Here is a 16,999-nt window from a genome sequence, read left to right as displayed (position 1 = left end):
CAACATGGGATACAGAAAAGCCAGTGGCTGGCCATGTTTAACCATCTAATGAAGATTAGTTGGCTTTATGAAGCTCTGACTTTGTTTGACATGGCAAGGAAAAAAGCAGCGGGTAGGCTGTGTGCACCATAGGATTTGGAGCTTTTTGGAAGAGCCACAGGGTTTTGAACTCTGAACAGAAAGGTTTAAAGAACATTGCTAATATTTCTCTGCCAGCTATTAATCATACTGGTGGGGCGATTCCTCTGTAATTCTATGAATTTCAGCAGTTTTGAAATGAAAGATAAATGAAAGGAAGTCATTCTGTTGTGGTTTTTTTCTGGAACATGTTTAACTCCTTTAAAAAAAACTGGATTAGGGGGCTACCTTGGTTGCCCACAGTTATTGTTCCATCACCTTACACTGCTGAATATTGCTGGTTTCAGACAGTGTGTGGTAGGGTTAATTCTGTAATGCTACCAAATACACAAGCTTATGTCAAAACATGAATGACCTCCATTGGTATTCTTAGAAATCATGAGCTGCAAAATAACATGAATCTGGGGTGCTTCGAAGCTCTGTCTTCATCTGTTTCTATTCTCAGAACTGTTGGTTGGCCTAGAATATAGTGGAGGTTGTAGCACTCAACTCTCCCTCTAACCTCTCATCTATAACTCCTTCTCTTAATCCACAGCCCATAAACATTTTTGGGGGGAGGAGGAGCGGCTATGGTTTCTATTTGTGTGGTTTCCATTTGTGTGTCTGTTCACACTTGCGTGCACACACACAAATTATCAACATAATCCGGGGTTTGGACTGGTGACCACAACACACAAGTTTCGGAGAAAAGCCCAGGCATCATGTGACTTGCTGGAACTATTGCCTTTACTTCCCCTCAGCGGAAACCACATCCTTGTTTACATGGATGTTAGAGATGAGTCACCTGCTCCCGTGATGCACTGCACAAGCCCGCCAAAAAAGCTGTTGACCCGCGTCAGTCTCGGCCTTGCTTCACAGCTGCTGCTTTAGGGTGTAAGAGAAGACATTGACTATAGGACACATTGAGATCATGTGTCTCATCACTAAAATGTGGGACTGTTGATAGGGAAGGGGGATTAATCATTCATACTTTTTTTATCACTACCCCATCCGTTGTTTTAGTAAGGTCATATTACTGGCATAACACTCTTTGGAAAACAATCTCTCTAAATTTGATTTATGACCCTGGGGATCCCCATGCTTCTTCCTCTTCCTCTGTGCCACTCTTACTGTTCTTTTTCTTTCTTACTTCTGCATGCCATGATTGCCCCAGGCTACTATTTTTGTAATTCATATTGGGATTTTCTCCACCCTCATATTTGGGTTCTCCCCACCCTCCCTGGGAAAATTGGATCCTGCCATTTGCAGATCACAACTGAATGGAAATGGAATTTGTGTGCCAAAAGGTGCTGGTGGGAAGATATCTTCTCCTGACTGCAGGCTTCTGAATGTGTCGTACTTCCATTTTTTAAAAAATCAGGAATTATTTGAGAAAGAGTATGTAAAACAAGGATTTTTGCTTTACGATCACCTGGCTGAATTATTTGATAGTTAAGTGTTACTTAAACTAAGTGAAGCGAGGGACCAGTAGTATTGTTTTCTAGAGTTCCAGACTCCAGTTGTTTCTTGCTTTCCTGGAAACTCTCCTGGACTGTGTGCTGGTTTGTAGACCAGTAGACTGGTATCCATGGATTGACATAGTTCATGTTGTTATGGCTCACTAGCCACATGTCTTTGCTTTGGGAGATTTTATATTCTGATGCATCTCCCTACTTGTGAACTCTCTGTTCATGGTTTTTGTGACTCTTTCAAAGTTTGCTTGTAGGAGAGATGATGTAAACACTTCTGGCTCCTTAAGACAAAGCTGAACTGCCACCCATAGCCAATCAAGACTGGAGGAAGAAAGAAATTAATGCCTTGTCTTCCTAGATCTTCCATTTCCACTGCTGGAGAAAATTCCTTTTTGAACAATAACATCTGCCTCTGTGCTGGATATGGGGATTAAAAGAGCTGATGAGAAAAGGAACTGTGTTGTTGAAGAGTTTCATGGCCGGAATCACTGGGTTGCTGTGAGTTTTTGGGCTGTATGACTATGTTCCAGTAGCTTTCTCTCCTGATGTTTTGCCTGCATCTGTGGCCAGCATCTTCAGAGACAAGGAACTTGTTCAAGCTCTATCTCCAAGCTTCTGGTGCCCAGACCTCCTGTAAGAGCTACAGGGTTCTTTCCCCTCCTTAGTTTATTTGATGCCCGCTGCCTCACTTATGTTCTGCTCACACCATGTCTCTTGAATTAGTTTGGTGGTTTAGTGTGACTGTTTTTGTGTGTCTGTCACAGGCCTCTTCTTCTTCTTTCCTGCCTGGCATCACCTTTATACACACTTGTATTCTTTCTCTCCCTCCCTTGGGACTCATTTCCCATTAGTTCTACAGTATAGAATGAATATCATTGCTTAAAATGCAGTAACTGCAGACTGGTGTGCTAGCCTCCTTTCTTCTCTTCATCCCATTCCCCAGTGTCCTTGTTGATTGAACACAGTCACCTATATTCTTGGCAAGTTCTTGGGAAATGTAGGTTAATACTGTTTACAGTGGTGACCTGTGGCTTAGTGCTGATCCACAAACCATCATTTGCTTCCTGTGGTAAATTTCCAGAAAAGAAGACAACAGGCACAAATATTACACCAGCCTTTGGCATGTTAGAAAAACACTTGTGTGTTCCCTGCAGGGTACAATCCTGTGACACATGTGGCTCAAATGTTTTGTCTGTTACAACAGGCTGTGCTTTTATTTAATTTTAGTTTGTTAAGTTATAATTCATATTTATATGTTGGGTTATATAAATTTTGTTAGTATGGATATATTGTTGTTGTATTCGGGCATTGAATATTTGCCTTTTATGTTTGGAATCCACCCTGAGTCCCTTTGGGGAGATACAGCGGAATACAAATAAAGATTATTATTATTATTATTATTATTATTATTATTATTAATTCAACTATGTTGATCACCGTGCTCTTCATACTCTGTTCCATTGGAATCCCCAAGACATGACTGTGGAAACTGTCTTTGTTATTAAGTGTGTAATGTGTTTCCTGCCATGTTTATTATTACTGTATAAGTCTAGACATTTTAGTAAAGAAACCAACCCCCAAAACCTGGGTTGATTTATCAGAAGGTTTGTGTAATGTACTGTACTTTAACTTTTATCAAAAAGGAGCCATGTCCTTCTATTAAGTAGAGTTGCAAAAAGCAAGAGCTTATCTGTCCTGGGAGAACCAGAATTAAGTATTGACATCCCCTCTCTGCTTTCTCCACCACAATGCCACTTCTGTCCCTTTTAATATTTGGGAGGGGAAATTGCAGTGGGGACCAGGAGTGAGTACTCCCCTGAGATGGTACTAGCCTTTCCAATCTCTGTGGAATGCATCTCAGGTTATCAATAATACTCAGCTTATGATATCAAATAATTTTGACCCCAAACCTGCCTATCTGGTTTCTTAATCTTATGCCAGGCATCCCCAAAGTGCGGCCCTCCAGCTGTTTGGGCCTCCCAACTCTCAGAAGCCCAAGGCAGCTTTTTCAACGATCAGGAATTATGGGAGCTGGAGGTGCAAACAACTTGGAGGGCTTCAGTTTGAGGATGCCTTCCTTAAGTCATTCCAAATCTTTCCAAGTAGAGGTTTTTCAACCACTCTGGCCTTGGGTCCCTTGACAGTATTTGACCTCACACATCTATTGGATGGTTTGGTTTACTCTTTTTCTCCTTTATTATAATTCTGTTCCTTTCTCTCACCCTGAGTTTTTAAATCATTTTATGTACATGCGGCCCGCTCACTGTCATTATGTTTGGTTTACTGCTTTTTTTGTTTATTGTAGTTATATGCTCTGTATTTTTCTGCAATGTTGTGTATTTTATTGTAACTTGTATCTTATTTTATTGTAATTTGTTGTATGGGCTTGGCCTCATGTAAGCCGCCCCGAGTCCCCGTTGGGGAGATGGTGGCGGGGTATAAATAAAGTTTATTATTATTATTTGATTCGACTACCTTTGTATCATATATTCTGTACAGTTAAACCTAGACCAAGCAAAATTTGATGTTTCAGTTCGTTTAGGCCAGCCAGGTGCAGTCGTTTTTTCATTTGTTACAACTGGAGATCAGTGTTTGAATCTGCTCTGCCATGGAAACCACTGAGCAACCTTGGATATGTCATACTCTTTCAGCAAATCCTTTCTGAATGAATCCTTCCAAGGTTTGCCTTATGATCAAATTTGGTTGGAAATGATTTGAAGGAACACAGCCAACAAAAAGTTTTCCTTTAGAGCAACCCCCACAATAGAAATGGACTTATTGACAATTTTGATTTTGAGAGCAGTGTGATCCAGTGCAGTTCACATAGAGAGAGTGGCCTCCAGATGTGTGGAACTTATCAACTCTTAGTTTACACCTTACTGCAGTGGTTCCCAACCTTTGGTCTTCCAAATGTTTTGGACTTCAGCTCCCACAATTCCTAACAACCGGGACTTCAGGGAGCTGAAGTCTAAAACACCTGGAGGACCAAAAGTTGAGAATCATTGGCCTTACAATGAATACATTTTTGGGTCTCAGTTCAAAGTTTGTGATTGTGAGTTCTGTGGTAGTGTATATTCTTGATTGGGTTACAACATCATTTACACATACGAGCATGTGAGTAAGTCAAAAGAACCTGGGATTTTTCTCTGTCAGACTTTATCAATTGACTGGGCTCACTCTTGTGCCAGCATGCCTTCCAGGTAGCCAGCTTCCTAACAGTTTGCTTCTGCTCTGTCATTCTGTGGCTCTTCCACAGTTTGCCTTTTGCCTCGCTTGCCCCTGGACAAAGTTGCACATCTGCAAATACTTTCTTGGATAGTGAGAAGCCTGTCAGATCTTTCATTTCAGCACATCTGTCAGTTTCAGTGCAGGCTCTGATCAGTTTCGCTTGTGCCTTGTTGTGGCTGAGTTGACACATAATGAAATCAGGGCTATATATTTTAAATGTTAGATTACTCAACAAATGTTTGTATGAACCAACCTGTGAACTGTAAGCAGAAAGCAGCAATGGGGAGGGGTATTGCAGGTGGTAGCCCCAGATACACCCTGAAAGTGCAAGGGAAACTCTAGAAAAGTCTTGATTTTTCTAAAAGTTTCACAGCCTTCCCAGCTGCAAACCAGCTCCTTGGATGAACTAAACTTAAAGATTTTTTTTCTTTTGAAATGGATGACTTGTGTGGCCAGAGAGCTGATCCTCATGGTTCAAGAATGAGTGAGCTACAGGTAGCGTGAAGATGTATTACAGACAGGGCTTACAGGATAAAAGTGGATGCTATAAGGATATGATTCTTGCCCCTTACTGCTGACCAATTTATCCTGCTAGGAAAACAGTCATTTCTAATTTCAAATACATGATTACTCTCATCCCCCAGATGCCAGGTGGAATCAGTGTACTCACAGCCAAGTTGAGTATTTGAGTCATGGAAGCCAAGCGTTACTTGCTATCTTAGGTTTAGGGCTAATGGAAAAGGCTTCATTATCGATTTAGCAAAAGAATTTCCTGACATGGCATGCTGTATATATGCTCAACTACAATACCTGGTGTTGTGAGTGATGGTACTTACAATTAAATACACCACCAAATTCTGTCGTATCTTCCGAGTGGTGTCCACTTGATTTTTTTGGTCTGTGCAAGGAAATAACCCAAAGCATGGCTTGTATAGCATTCTATGGAGTTTAATAGTAGAGTTTGGATGGAATTTCCCTCCTAGTGTTGTTTAGATAAGAATGTGGCTTTTTTTAAAAAAAGGAAATCTATCTAGATTGAGCTGTGATATGGCTGCAAATTCCTGTGTGTCTTCAGCTATGAAATATATTTGTTGGAAGGGTTTCATCCTACTCTCTTAGTAGGAAGCCTCAAATATGACTTATATGTGATTAATAAAAACAAAATATCCTTTGGCCACTGCTTGTAATCTTAAAGTTATAATACAAAATAAAAAAGGAATGAAGAGGAAAAAGCAAACTTCAGCAGTAGTTCTTAAAATGGTATTTCTTACAGTGAATTGCAGTAAAAAATACTTCAGTGATGAGAACATTGGTATTTCCATGGAGCCAATGAAATGGCCCTGTTGCACGTGTAATTTGCTAGAATGGACCACTTATAGGTGCAAAGTAGGTGTATGAGAAATGAGAATAATTTGGGACAAACAATCATTGTATGAGGTCAATGATAATCTTCCACTTTCTTGTTGCAGCTGACCAAGTATACGGTGACCAGGACATGCATGAAGTGGTCCGGAAGCATTGTATGGATTATTTGGTGAGTGCAAGGGGAAGGCTGTCTTCAAGATGATTCTTCTATTACACCCTCTAAATCTGGTGTCCAGAACTAGGATTTAATGTTCTGTGAACATTGCCAGTTAATGAAGAGTTACTTATCTAGAGGTTCCTTCTAAACTAAAAGCACCCCTGTCCTGTCCTAAAGTCATCCTGTGTCCTACTCATTTGGAGCTCTGCAAGTCTTTTTAGCCCTCAAACTGCAAAAAAAGGTTTAGAGGAGGCCAGAGCAAATCTCCATGCTAAACTATCTCTTTTTAAAAAAAAATCAGCTTATAGAACACTTGGGGAATTGTTCTGAAAGGAGTTTGGTTAGTCATAGCCTTTTGAGATCATGTAGCCCCAGAGTGAACCTGTCCCATTGTCCTAGCTACAGAGCAGCCCTTTCCTCTTCTTGTTGCTCCATGTTGAAGCCTTTCTCCACCTGATCTTGAAGTCCTTCCATGTTATAGATGAAGAATGCCGATTACTTCTCCAATTATGTGACCGAAGATTTCACCACGTACATCAATCGGAAGCGGAAAAACAACTGCCATGGCAACCATATTGAGATGCAGGCTATGGCGGAGATGTACAATCGACCTGTGGAGGTTTACCAGTATGGCACAGGTACACTCAAGCTCCAGTTTTGCTTTCCTCTTATCTACCTCTCTCTGATTGTATCAAGAGCACTTAATAAACCAGCTTCTCTGTGACCCACCTCTCTTTCACCTGGCTTTTTTTTCTCTTTTCCAGAGCCCATTAACACTTTCCACGGCATTCATCAGAACGAGGATGAACCCATCCGAGTGAGCTACCACCGCAACATCCATTACAACTCGGTGGTGAACCCCAACAAAGCTACCATTGGCGTGGGGCTGGGATTGCCCTCCTTCAAGCCAGGGGTGAGCCTTTTGTGGGAAGAATGTGTGAAATGGGACAAGATACTTTTTTTAGTCTGAGCAAGACTAAAACTAACAAAATGAAGTTCAACAGGGACAAATGCAAGATACTCCACCTAGGCAGAAAAAACGAAATGCTAAGATACACAATGGGGGACACCTGGCTTGAGAGCAGTACGTGTGAAAAAGATCTTGGCGTCCTCGTGGACAACAAGTTAAACATTACCAACAATGTGATGTGGAGGCAAAAAAAGCCAATGGGATTTTGGCCTGCATCAATAGGAGCATAGTGTCTAGATCTAGGGAAGTAATGCTACCCCTCTATTCCGCTTTGGTTAGATCACACCTGGAATATTGTGTCCAATTCTGGGCACCACAATTAAAAGAGATATTGACAAGCTGGAATGTGTCAAGAGGAGGGCGACTAAAATGATCAAGGGTCTGGAGAACAAGCCCTATGAGGAGCGGCTTAAGGAACTGGGCATGTTTAGCCTGAAGAAGAGAAGGCTGAGAGGGGATATGATAGCCATGTATAAATATGTGAGAGGAAGCCACAGGAAGGAGGGAGCAAGCTTGTTTTCTGCTTCCTTGGAGACTAGGACGTGGAACAGTGGCTTCAAACTACAAGAGAAGAGATTCCATTAGGAAGAACTTCCTGACTGTGAGAGCCGTTCAGCAGTGGAACTCTCTGCCCTGGAGTGTGGTGGAGGCTCCTTCTTTGGAAGCTTTTAAACAGAGGCTGGATGGCCATCTGTCAGGGGTGATTTGAATGCAATATTCCTGCTTCTTGGCAGGGGGTTGGACTGGATGGCCCATGAGGTCTCTTCCAACTCTTTGATTCTATGATTCTATTATTCTAAGAGACTGGGGGTATCAATATTTCCCTCTCCCATCCCCAGCTCGTGGTAGCTGTCCTGACAGGATAAAAGTTGTTTGGAGAGATGAAAGATGGCAAGAGGAATTTTGATAGAAGAGGGGCAGGGAGAAGCTAGATTTGCTGAAAGATATGCACCAAAATGCAGTCTACTATGCATTCCCTAGAATAGTTGCTTGTGGGTAGTAATATTTTTTTAAATAAAACATTTACATCTTACAATTCTTCAGAAATATCCCCTTCTTTCCAGCATGGTCTTGAGGAATGGCCTAGGAATTAACCAACCTGCCTGTTAGTTAGAACAGGGGTGAGCCACTGTGTCTCTTCATGTGGTTTTTGAACTGCAGCCCCCACAATTCACCATCAGCAATACTGAGCTGATAGGATTAGGGTAGTTCAGAACCATACAGAAGAGGTTCCCTGTGGTGGAGACAGGAGAATATGGCCAGAGTGGTGAATAATTGTCTGCCAGTCATATGGTGCCACCCTCTATTCCAGATGTGATTATCCAGCTTAACTTCTCTAGCTGCCCTTTGTGCAGTGGTGATACCACAACACATTTACAGTAAATGAATCCTGCTCCTTCCATTCTCTCAAAGGAGAAAGAGAATACATGTGTGTTGTTTAGATAGCCACAGTGCAGGCATTGCTCCTTCTCCAACTTACACATTAGCATTATGTTGTACTCATGGCTGACAGGGCCAGCCCCTCTCTCTCTCTCTTTCTCTCTATCCTCATTTGGAGAAAGGGAGCTAATCTTTTAAAAATGAGTCTTGGCTAGTGAGTTGAGGGCTTGAGTAGTGGGTGAGAGGCTTCCATGTGTGTGTTGAATCTCCCCTGTTTCTTACAGTATGCAGAGCAGTCCTTGATGAAGAATGCAATCAAGACGTCAGAAGAGTCGTGGATTGAGCAGCAGATGCTGGAAGATAAGAAACGGGCAACGGACTGGGAAGCAACCAACGAAGCCATTGAAGAACAGGTTGCCAGGGAGTCCTATTTACAGTGGCTACGCGACCAGGAAAAGCAGGCCAGACAGGTTTGGCTGGAACCCTCAGACAGAAGGGGAATGAGGGCAATATCTTAGGGATCAGTAGAGGCTGAGTGTCTCTTCTGTCCACTAGGAACTGGCTCACATGCCAGACCGATTCAGGGAGGGTGAAGTAGCCCCTCTGTAGCCCTGAGTGGCATCCCCATTTTCTTCTCCCCACAGCCCCGAAAAGCCAGTGCTACTTGTAGCTCTGCCACGGCGGCCGCAGCCAGCGGTTTGGAAGAATGGAGTGGCCGCTCTCCGCGTCAGCGCAGTTCAGCATCTTCCCCAGAGCACCCCGACCTGCACAATGAGCTGAATGCTGCCAAACCGCCTTCCCCTGGAAGCACAGCAGCTCTTGCACTTACCAAACCCCCCTCGCCATGTGCTCCTGGTGAGTGCCATGTGGGTCAGGGCAGGGAGCACCAGGTTTCCTCTTTGGGGAATGGCCTCCACCGTGCCAAGGGATTCGGGGGTACTGTGCCACAGGGAAAGAGCTAGAAGATGGATTGGATTCAAGCCATGCCATACCCATTTCCAAGCATCAGCACACAGTACACTTGTAAACCATCATGGGTGTGTTGATGCCTATTCTGGTGGCCCACATTGTCAGGAAACAGCCATGCAGTTTGTCAGTTTCCTATCTAGAGAACAAGGAGATTCTCTATCTGAATTTGTATGCCTGTGCAGCAGGAATACAGAAATTGTGTTCTGTTTTGGCCCAGTGATAATTCTATGAAGGTTGAGCCTTTCTTTTTGTTGTTGGAAGATATAGTAGAAGCGCTATAGGTGCCATTACTATTATGCAGCATTGCAGGCTTTCTTAAGGGTTGCATCTTTGTAGTCATTTTCAATAGCCAATAAGGAACTACAGGCTGGAGAATATAATCTAGTATCTGACAGGGAGCAGGTACAAGAAACTGAGTCTTACCTTTACAGGTGTCTCAACCACCTTTCCTGTTGTGATGGAATGGTTTACCTGAAGTGTTACAAACAAACAAAAGAAAATTTTAATTCAGGACTTGAGAATGTAACAGAAGATGATAAAGTAACAGTACATTATAACTCTGCGCAAAAGCTAGAAATAAAGCCCCTTTCAAACAAGGGATCTAGCTGTAAAGTACACTTTGCCTCAAAGCTTTAAATAAACCCTGTATACTTGTATGCTCAAAATGCTTGTATGCAAAAAAACAAAAAATTTCAGAGTTTGAGGAAAAGTTAAAATCAGAAGGGATTTTTTTTTCAGACAGGCTTTCCTATGAAGGCTGTTTTCCTGCTTGAGCACCTCCACATATTTTACTGCCTGAAAAAAAATGAAGAGAAGGCGTGGTCTGTGTTGCTCTTCAGATAATTCTTGACTCCAGTGCTCAACATCCCTTGCCATTGACTACACTGACCTGATCTGAAGGGAACTGCAGTCCAAAAGCATCTGAAGAGCCACATGTTGCCCAGTCCTGTTTCCTAGCACATGCACTACAGAGAATAAGCCAAGCAAGCAGAAACCATTTCCATAATGCATACTCACAGTGCTGGTTTAAAAATCTCCTTGCTGCAAATATGAATTTGAATCTTCATGTAGATCTCACCTCCATCCTCAATAACCCAATATTTTGACTGTTTCATATTGTAATCATTTGAAAGGTATTATCTGCCTTTGTTGCAGCTAAAAGGCATCCTGATTTTTGTCCTTGAAGATCTCCTGGGGTCCCTTTAAAAAACAAAAGAGAACCCAGTTATAACACTGTTGGTGGCCTCTGATGAGGAGTAGAATGTAAATTAACCAGCACTTACTCTGGCATAGCTGAATATTCCACCCTGTCTTCCCTCACCTGCACAGGAACAAGCAGCCAGCTTTCTGCAGGCAGTGGCCGAGCAACCCCTCCCTTAGTGTCGTTGTATCCAGCCCTGGAATGCCGGGCAATAATGCAACAGATGTCACCCACAGCGTTCGGTAAGTACCCTCCTGATAGGCAGTCAGGACATCACAGGGAACTGGTTCTATCCTTTCAGCTGTTAAAAAAATGATAACCCAGATTATAACCAGAGGATTTCCATGTTTTTCTCTTACAGAATCTTACATTTAGTAGTTAAGTTCAAAGTGAGCTAACATTTACATACTTTTTCCCTTCCATCATGTGGACTAGAAACTTGTCTTTGCTGTTACAATTTTGGATAAATAATTGAATTCCATTGTTGGTAGCACACTGCAATACGGCGTGATTGCGAATTTCTCTGTCCTTTGTGTTGAATTCGTAGGAATAAATTGACTTTCATACGTGGAGGTAACTTCCAACAACAGTTTTGGAGGAAGATGAATGCTATAGCTTCTTATGAGATGTCATACTTTTCCTAATTTGCTTCTGGCTGCAGGTAATGGATGGATGTTATGGCACAGTGTAAAAGAAAATAAAGCATTACAAAATGTAGAAATTGTGGGTCGTAGTGCTTTGAGCCCTAAAGTTATTTCTACTAATTATGTATTACGTTATGTAAAATTAAACATTCTCAAGTAGGGGAAGATAAACTTTTTCTATATGTTCTGGAACTGGAAAATTAGGAGCTTTGGATTTAGTCTGTCTAAAGCCGAGTCAAAACTTGTTTTGATTTATTGGTACATTTTGAGATCTTGGTGTAAATGCTGAGGTAACTTATGTGAATGGAGCTGTATTATTGAGTCTAATGCACACATTTTTGTGTTAAATTCCATTGTCAAAATTGAGATTTGATAGCACTGCTTCAATGCTTCTGAAAGTGAAGGCCTGAGGAAGGGCTGCCTTATTGCCTAGGCTGGACAATCTAGAAAGTGTTGTCCCAGGGCACATGAAGTGGCTGTGAGGCAAGATATCTTGCCTGGGGCTGGAGGAAAGAGAGTGGCCACAAAAAGGCTGGTGGGAAGATACGCCCCTCCAAATGTAATGTGAACTGGCAGGTGCTGTGAAAAGGCTGGCAAACTTGTATTTCATTGTGTATTTGAATTTGCCAACCTTGACCTGATGAAAAGTCATTGTTGCTTCATACTATATTTGGAGGTCATGGCTTCCCACCAGCTTTTTGCAGCCGCAACTGCCTTGCATTACATTCAAAAGCAAATCCTTTTTTTGTTGTTGTAATGCACACTTTTTAAAATTGAGGTGCACATCAGTAGCAAATTATCCTTGAGTAAATACAGTAGAAAGGGCTTTGGGGCAGATAGCTCTGTGTTGATACAGCCTAGCAGAACATGGAACTAAGGCAGTAGACTGGGCATGATGAGGTGCCAGCATGTAAAGGGAGCATAGGAGGGATGAGGATAGAGAAGGGTTGACATTATAGACCAGAGATGGGGATAACTGTGCCTTTCCAGAATGAATGGACTCTAGCCTCTATAGTTCTTCCCTATTTTCTGTACTTGTGAGGTCTGATGCAAGCTGGAATCTCATAACTTTTGGATGGCTCCCTCTTTCCCGCATTCCTGCTCTGTAGCCCCATCCTCAAGCATTTCCATTATTTCTCTTTTGGCAGGCTTGAGCGACTGGGATGATGATGAAATCTTGGCTTCTGTGCTGGCCGTGTCACAACAGGAGTACTTGGAAAGCATGAAGAAGAGCACCCTGCACAGAGACAGTGGCTCCGACAAGAGTTGATAACTCGCTGGCGACTCCTGTGTTCGCCTGACACCCTTAGGTGCATGTTTTTTGGCCGGAAGGATGACAACGTTATCTGGGACCCCTCCCCTCCTCTCCCTCCTCCTCTTCCTCCTCCTCCGCTGCTGCTGATCAGTGCTCCTTGGGCTGCCCCTTTTGCTCCTCCTCCACTTTAGACTCTCTGCATCCAATCCCCCGCTCCCCTTGGTTTGTCGGGGGAGACCGCAAGAGAGGGACAGGACCTCCTCGCAAAGGAGCTGGAACACGCACAAGCTGGGGCATGCTGGGCTTCCCCTTCATCAGCCATTCTGTCATTATTAAAAAAAAGGAATCTTGTCCTAAGTAAGCCCTCCCCACCTTGGGATGTGTGTCCACGGGGAGGGAGAAATGTTGTAATTTGCTTATGGAGGATGAGGGAAAGTGGACTGAAGTTGAATTGAGGGCAATGAGGCATAGCTGCTTTTGGTTCCCTCTTCCCCTAATACACTGTGAGAAGGTGGGATCTAGCATTTTAGACAACGAGAGAGGGGTTGACAGTGTGGGCGATTGTTTTCTGCCTTTCCGTTGGAGAGGGCTCTTCAACATGTAACCAATTGAACCGATCCGCCATCACCTCTGAAGAACAACTCTGCCTCATATGTGCAGGGGGGCCACCTGAACGGCTGCCTCTTCATTCTCCCTGCAGTTATATGCCTCTTCTTTTTTGCTTCCCATCTGTGTGTAATTTCCCATGTGTTCACTCACTGCTCCTGACCACCCTGATAGGGGCCACAATTTCCATGGTTGCAGTGGCTTGTCCAGCACCGTGGTCCCTCTGGTGCTGCTGATGTTCTTGGCCTTCCTTTGTCTCTCCTGCTGCTGCCTCTTTGATTCTTCCTGTGCCTAGCAGCAGGGGAGGGGCCACCCGGTGTCCCTACTTGCCCGGGTGCAGGCCAGGTCTTAGTAGTGGAAGGCTGTGGAGGTGTTGGTCACCAAATGAACTCAGAAAGTCAAAAGATGGAAGTTGCAAGGGCAGCAGTGGGGAAGGTGCCAGGCTTTCTCACAGCAAGGGCAGGTTGAAACAGGGCCATACATATATCTTCCTGTGTCCTGGACTAAAGGTCAGTACGCCCTAGAAAGAAAGAATATCTGGCAACTTTCCTTCCCCCAGGTGCTTGTCTTCCTCACTACAGCTGTAGTTATAACCCACATACAGTGGCAATGTTTGCTCTCCAAGCCTCGCGCTGAACACGTTTCTGACTTCCACTTTCATGTAATGGCAGACCATGCTCAATCACTCCTCCATCTTCACCCTGAGTCCCAAATCCATGGGGTGAATGGGATTTTCTGGAGTTCCTGCCTCCTTTTGTTGCTTTCTGAGGCTTCAAAGAGGCAACTTAAAAAGGCGGAAGGGAGATAGACTGCTGCTTTAGATAAATTGGATCCATGGACGACTGGATAAAAAAGTTAAATTTGGTGCCTGATAATAAAGTATAGGAGAGTTGACCTCCTGCTTTCACTTCTTTCTCTCTGTTCCTCCCTTCCCTTTTCATGTGTGAGATGGGTGATTGACTCCTGTGAACAAAAGGAAAAATACCAAGCTAAAACAATGGGGATGCACTTTTAGTCCATCTAAGCACATTTCTTTACAGGTAACGTCGATGGTGCTTTCTAGTTTTCAAAAAACTATACCGCTAGTAGCTGGACTTCAATAGTTTTTTTCCTTGCTTCCACATAAGCGCCTTGGTCCTTCAGATACTTGGGGCATGAACTCTCAAGATGATTGGCCTGCTAACTGGGTCTTCTAGAAGTTAAAATCATATACATCTGGATGGCCAAAGGATCATGGACCTTGATCATCCAAGAGAATGAAAGTTGACCTTCTGGTATTCATCTGTTCATAACCGAATGCTTTATGGGATCCTCTGCCCTTGATGTCATCCAGGTGCTGGTTTACGGTCAGTTAGTCAGATTCCTGCAAGGATGGTATAAGGAGAGTAAATCATGTAAATACAACTTTGTTTTGATCTAGTAAAGCAATCAAATTGACTTTGAGATGCATTAAATGGAAGGATATGCACACTCAGCATCACTGGTAACTGTTCCTTTGGCTGTATCTCAAGGAATTACAAAAGGAGGTTGAAATGAATTAGGAATGTACTAATGGGTTTGTAAAAAATACAGGGTACTGAGGAATGTTGGGGGGGGGGGGATGGCCACCAGATCCCTGGTTCATTCTCCTGGCCTTTTTGGATTTCTGCTGCCTTGTGTCCTGTCAGTTTGTTTAAAGCAAAAAAACCTGAGGTGCTCATGGATTGTGTGCTTGAAGGTAGATTTGGAAAACCCATGTCCTTGCACACAGGACTTCATGTATTTAGAGTAAGCTAAACAAATACCCACTATCTAGTTGATCTGTCCTTTGATCTGAACCTCATTCTTCACTTGCTGTCTTGTCACCTTATCTCCACTTTCTTCTTGGGATGGCTTCAAAGGTTACTGTGACCCACCATTAGAATTTCTACCCTTCGATCTCTAAGAAAACTGGTTTTGAAATCACCATGTGGCAGTCTGGAGTTGGCATCTAACTCCCATTTACGATAGATTGAACCAATGCATATTTTTGTGACGAGTTAATAGGCATCTTAAACTTCTAAGCTGCCTATTTTTTTTTATGGAAAATGCAAAATGTACTGCCAGTCTTAGGGCCAGTCCATCATACAATCAGAGCAGACCACTACTTTGTAATGTGGAACAACGGACAATATGATACCGCTTTCGTTCCATGTATATCAGTCAGATGTATCATAGCTGAACCATACTTTAGCACTGAATGAACACATCAAGGTACCAGCCTGTATAGAGAGCTCAGAATAGGGTCTGAGGTACAGGTCACCCTGCTATCTAACTGAGCAGAAGATGGGTTTAAGAAGGAATGGAGCTTCCCATGCAGGACCTGCCACATGAGGCAATTGCCTCACTGCCTACCAGTAGAATTTGACCATAATTGCAATCAGCTGGATGTCGGAAAGATTTCATAGTAATCAAGCCACAGGCTCAAGTAATTTCTCATGCTATTTACTCCATTGTCCCCAAATTTGCCTTGCAAATGCCAGTTCTATGAGTGGGGCAAGATCTGGTGCATTATATTGTAGAATTGATGCAATTTGACATCACTCTGCTATGGAATTCTGGAAGTTATATACTTTTATAAGGTTTTAGGCCTTCCCAAACTATAATTCCCAGGATTCCATAGCATTGAGTCATGGTAGTTAAACTGGAATCAAACTGCATTAATTCTACAGTGCAAATGCACCCCCAAGACAAAGATCCAGGTCTTTACTGTAAAGATGTGCTCCCCAAGCCTAGCCAGGACTGACATACTGCTTTTCAAAATAATGTAATCCATATTATTATCTTCATGAGTATATCCCAAAAAAGCTTTATATTTCTGGATTTCCTAGTCTGCAATGGCACCACTGCCTAGGTCAGCAGAAAAGGAGCATGTACCAATCCATTGCTACCTTGACTCTTCTAGTCTGTTCCCACTTGTAAGTAACATTAACATGTTATAAAGTCATTGAAACTGTTGGCCAACAAATTACTTTTTAAGTAACATTTCCAGACTGCTAGACAGCCATAGGATTCATCCTCTTGCTTTAGACAAGATGAATAAGACAAGAATCCTGTTCATCTTTATTAATGACTTAGATGAAGGGTTGGAAGGCATTGATCATCAAGTTTGCAGGTGACACCAAATTGGGAGGGATAGCCAATACTCTTTGAGGACAGGAGCAGTATTCAAAACAATCTTAACAGATTTGAGAGATGGGCCAAAACTAACAAAATGAAGTTCAACAGGGACAAATGCAAGATACTCCACTTAGGCAGAAAAAATAAAATGCAAAGATACAGAATGGGGGACACGTGGCTTGGGGTTCTCATGGACAAGAAGTTAAACATGAGCCAACAATGTGATGCAGCAGCAAAAAAGGATTTTGGCCTGCATCAATAGGAGTATAGTGTCTAGATCAGTGGTTCTCAACCTGTGGGTCCCCAGGTGTTTTGGCCTACAACTCCCAGAAATCCCAGCCAGCTTACCAGCTGTTAGGATTTCTGGGAGTTGAAGGCCAAAACATCTGGGGCCCACAGGTTGAGAACCACTGGTCTAGATCCAGGGAAGTCATGCTACCCCTCTATTCTGCCTTGGTTAGACCACATCTGGAATATTGTGTCCAATTCTGGGCACC

At 43.0% G+C, this 16,999-nt stretch overlaps 1 protein-coding gene across 2 annotated transcripts in view; it reads left to right on the top strand.

Moving 5' to 3' along the window:
* Positions 1-14,839, top strand: part of OTUD5 (OTU deubiquitinase 5) — a 56,751-nt gene extending 41,912 nt beyond the window's left edge. For both annotated transcript variants that reach the window (XM_060763135.2, XM_060763134.2), the window contains exons 3-9: positions 6,287-6,351; positions 6,821-6,977; positions 7,104-7,252; positions 8,974-9,159; positions 9,334-9,544; positions 10,988-11,101; positions 12,652-14,839. In XM_060763135.2, the coding sequence (XP_060619118.2) occupies positions 6,287-6,351; positions 6,821-6,977; positions 7,104-7,252; positions 8,974-9,159; positions 9,334-9,544; positions 10,988-11,101; positions 12,652-12,773 (1,004 nt within the window). In that variant the 3' untranslated portion in view covers positions 12,774-14,839. The remainder of the gene's footprint in view (positions 1-6,286; positions 6,352-6,820; positions 6,978-7,103; positions 7,253-8,973; positions 9,160-9,333; positions 9,545-10,987; positions 11,102-12,651) is intronic.
* Positions 14,840-16,999: the final 2,160 nt, after the last annotated feature.

The sequence above is a fragment of the Anolis sagrei genome, chromosome 2 (assembly GCF_037176765.1).
Source record: "Anolis sagrei isolate rAnoSag1 chromosome 2, rAnoSag1.mat, whole genome shotgun sequence".
Classification (NCBI taxonomy): domain Eukaryota; kingdom Metazoa; phylum Chordata; class Lepidosauria; order Squamata; family Dactyloidae; genus Anolis; species Anolis sagrei.
The sequence above is the reverse complement of the archived record's forward strand: the minus strand, read 5'-3'. Positions and strand labels throughout refer to the sequence as shown.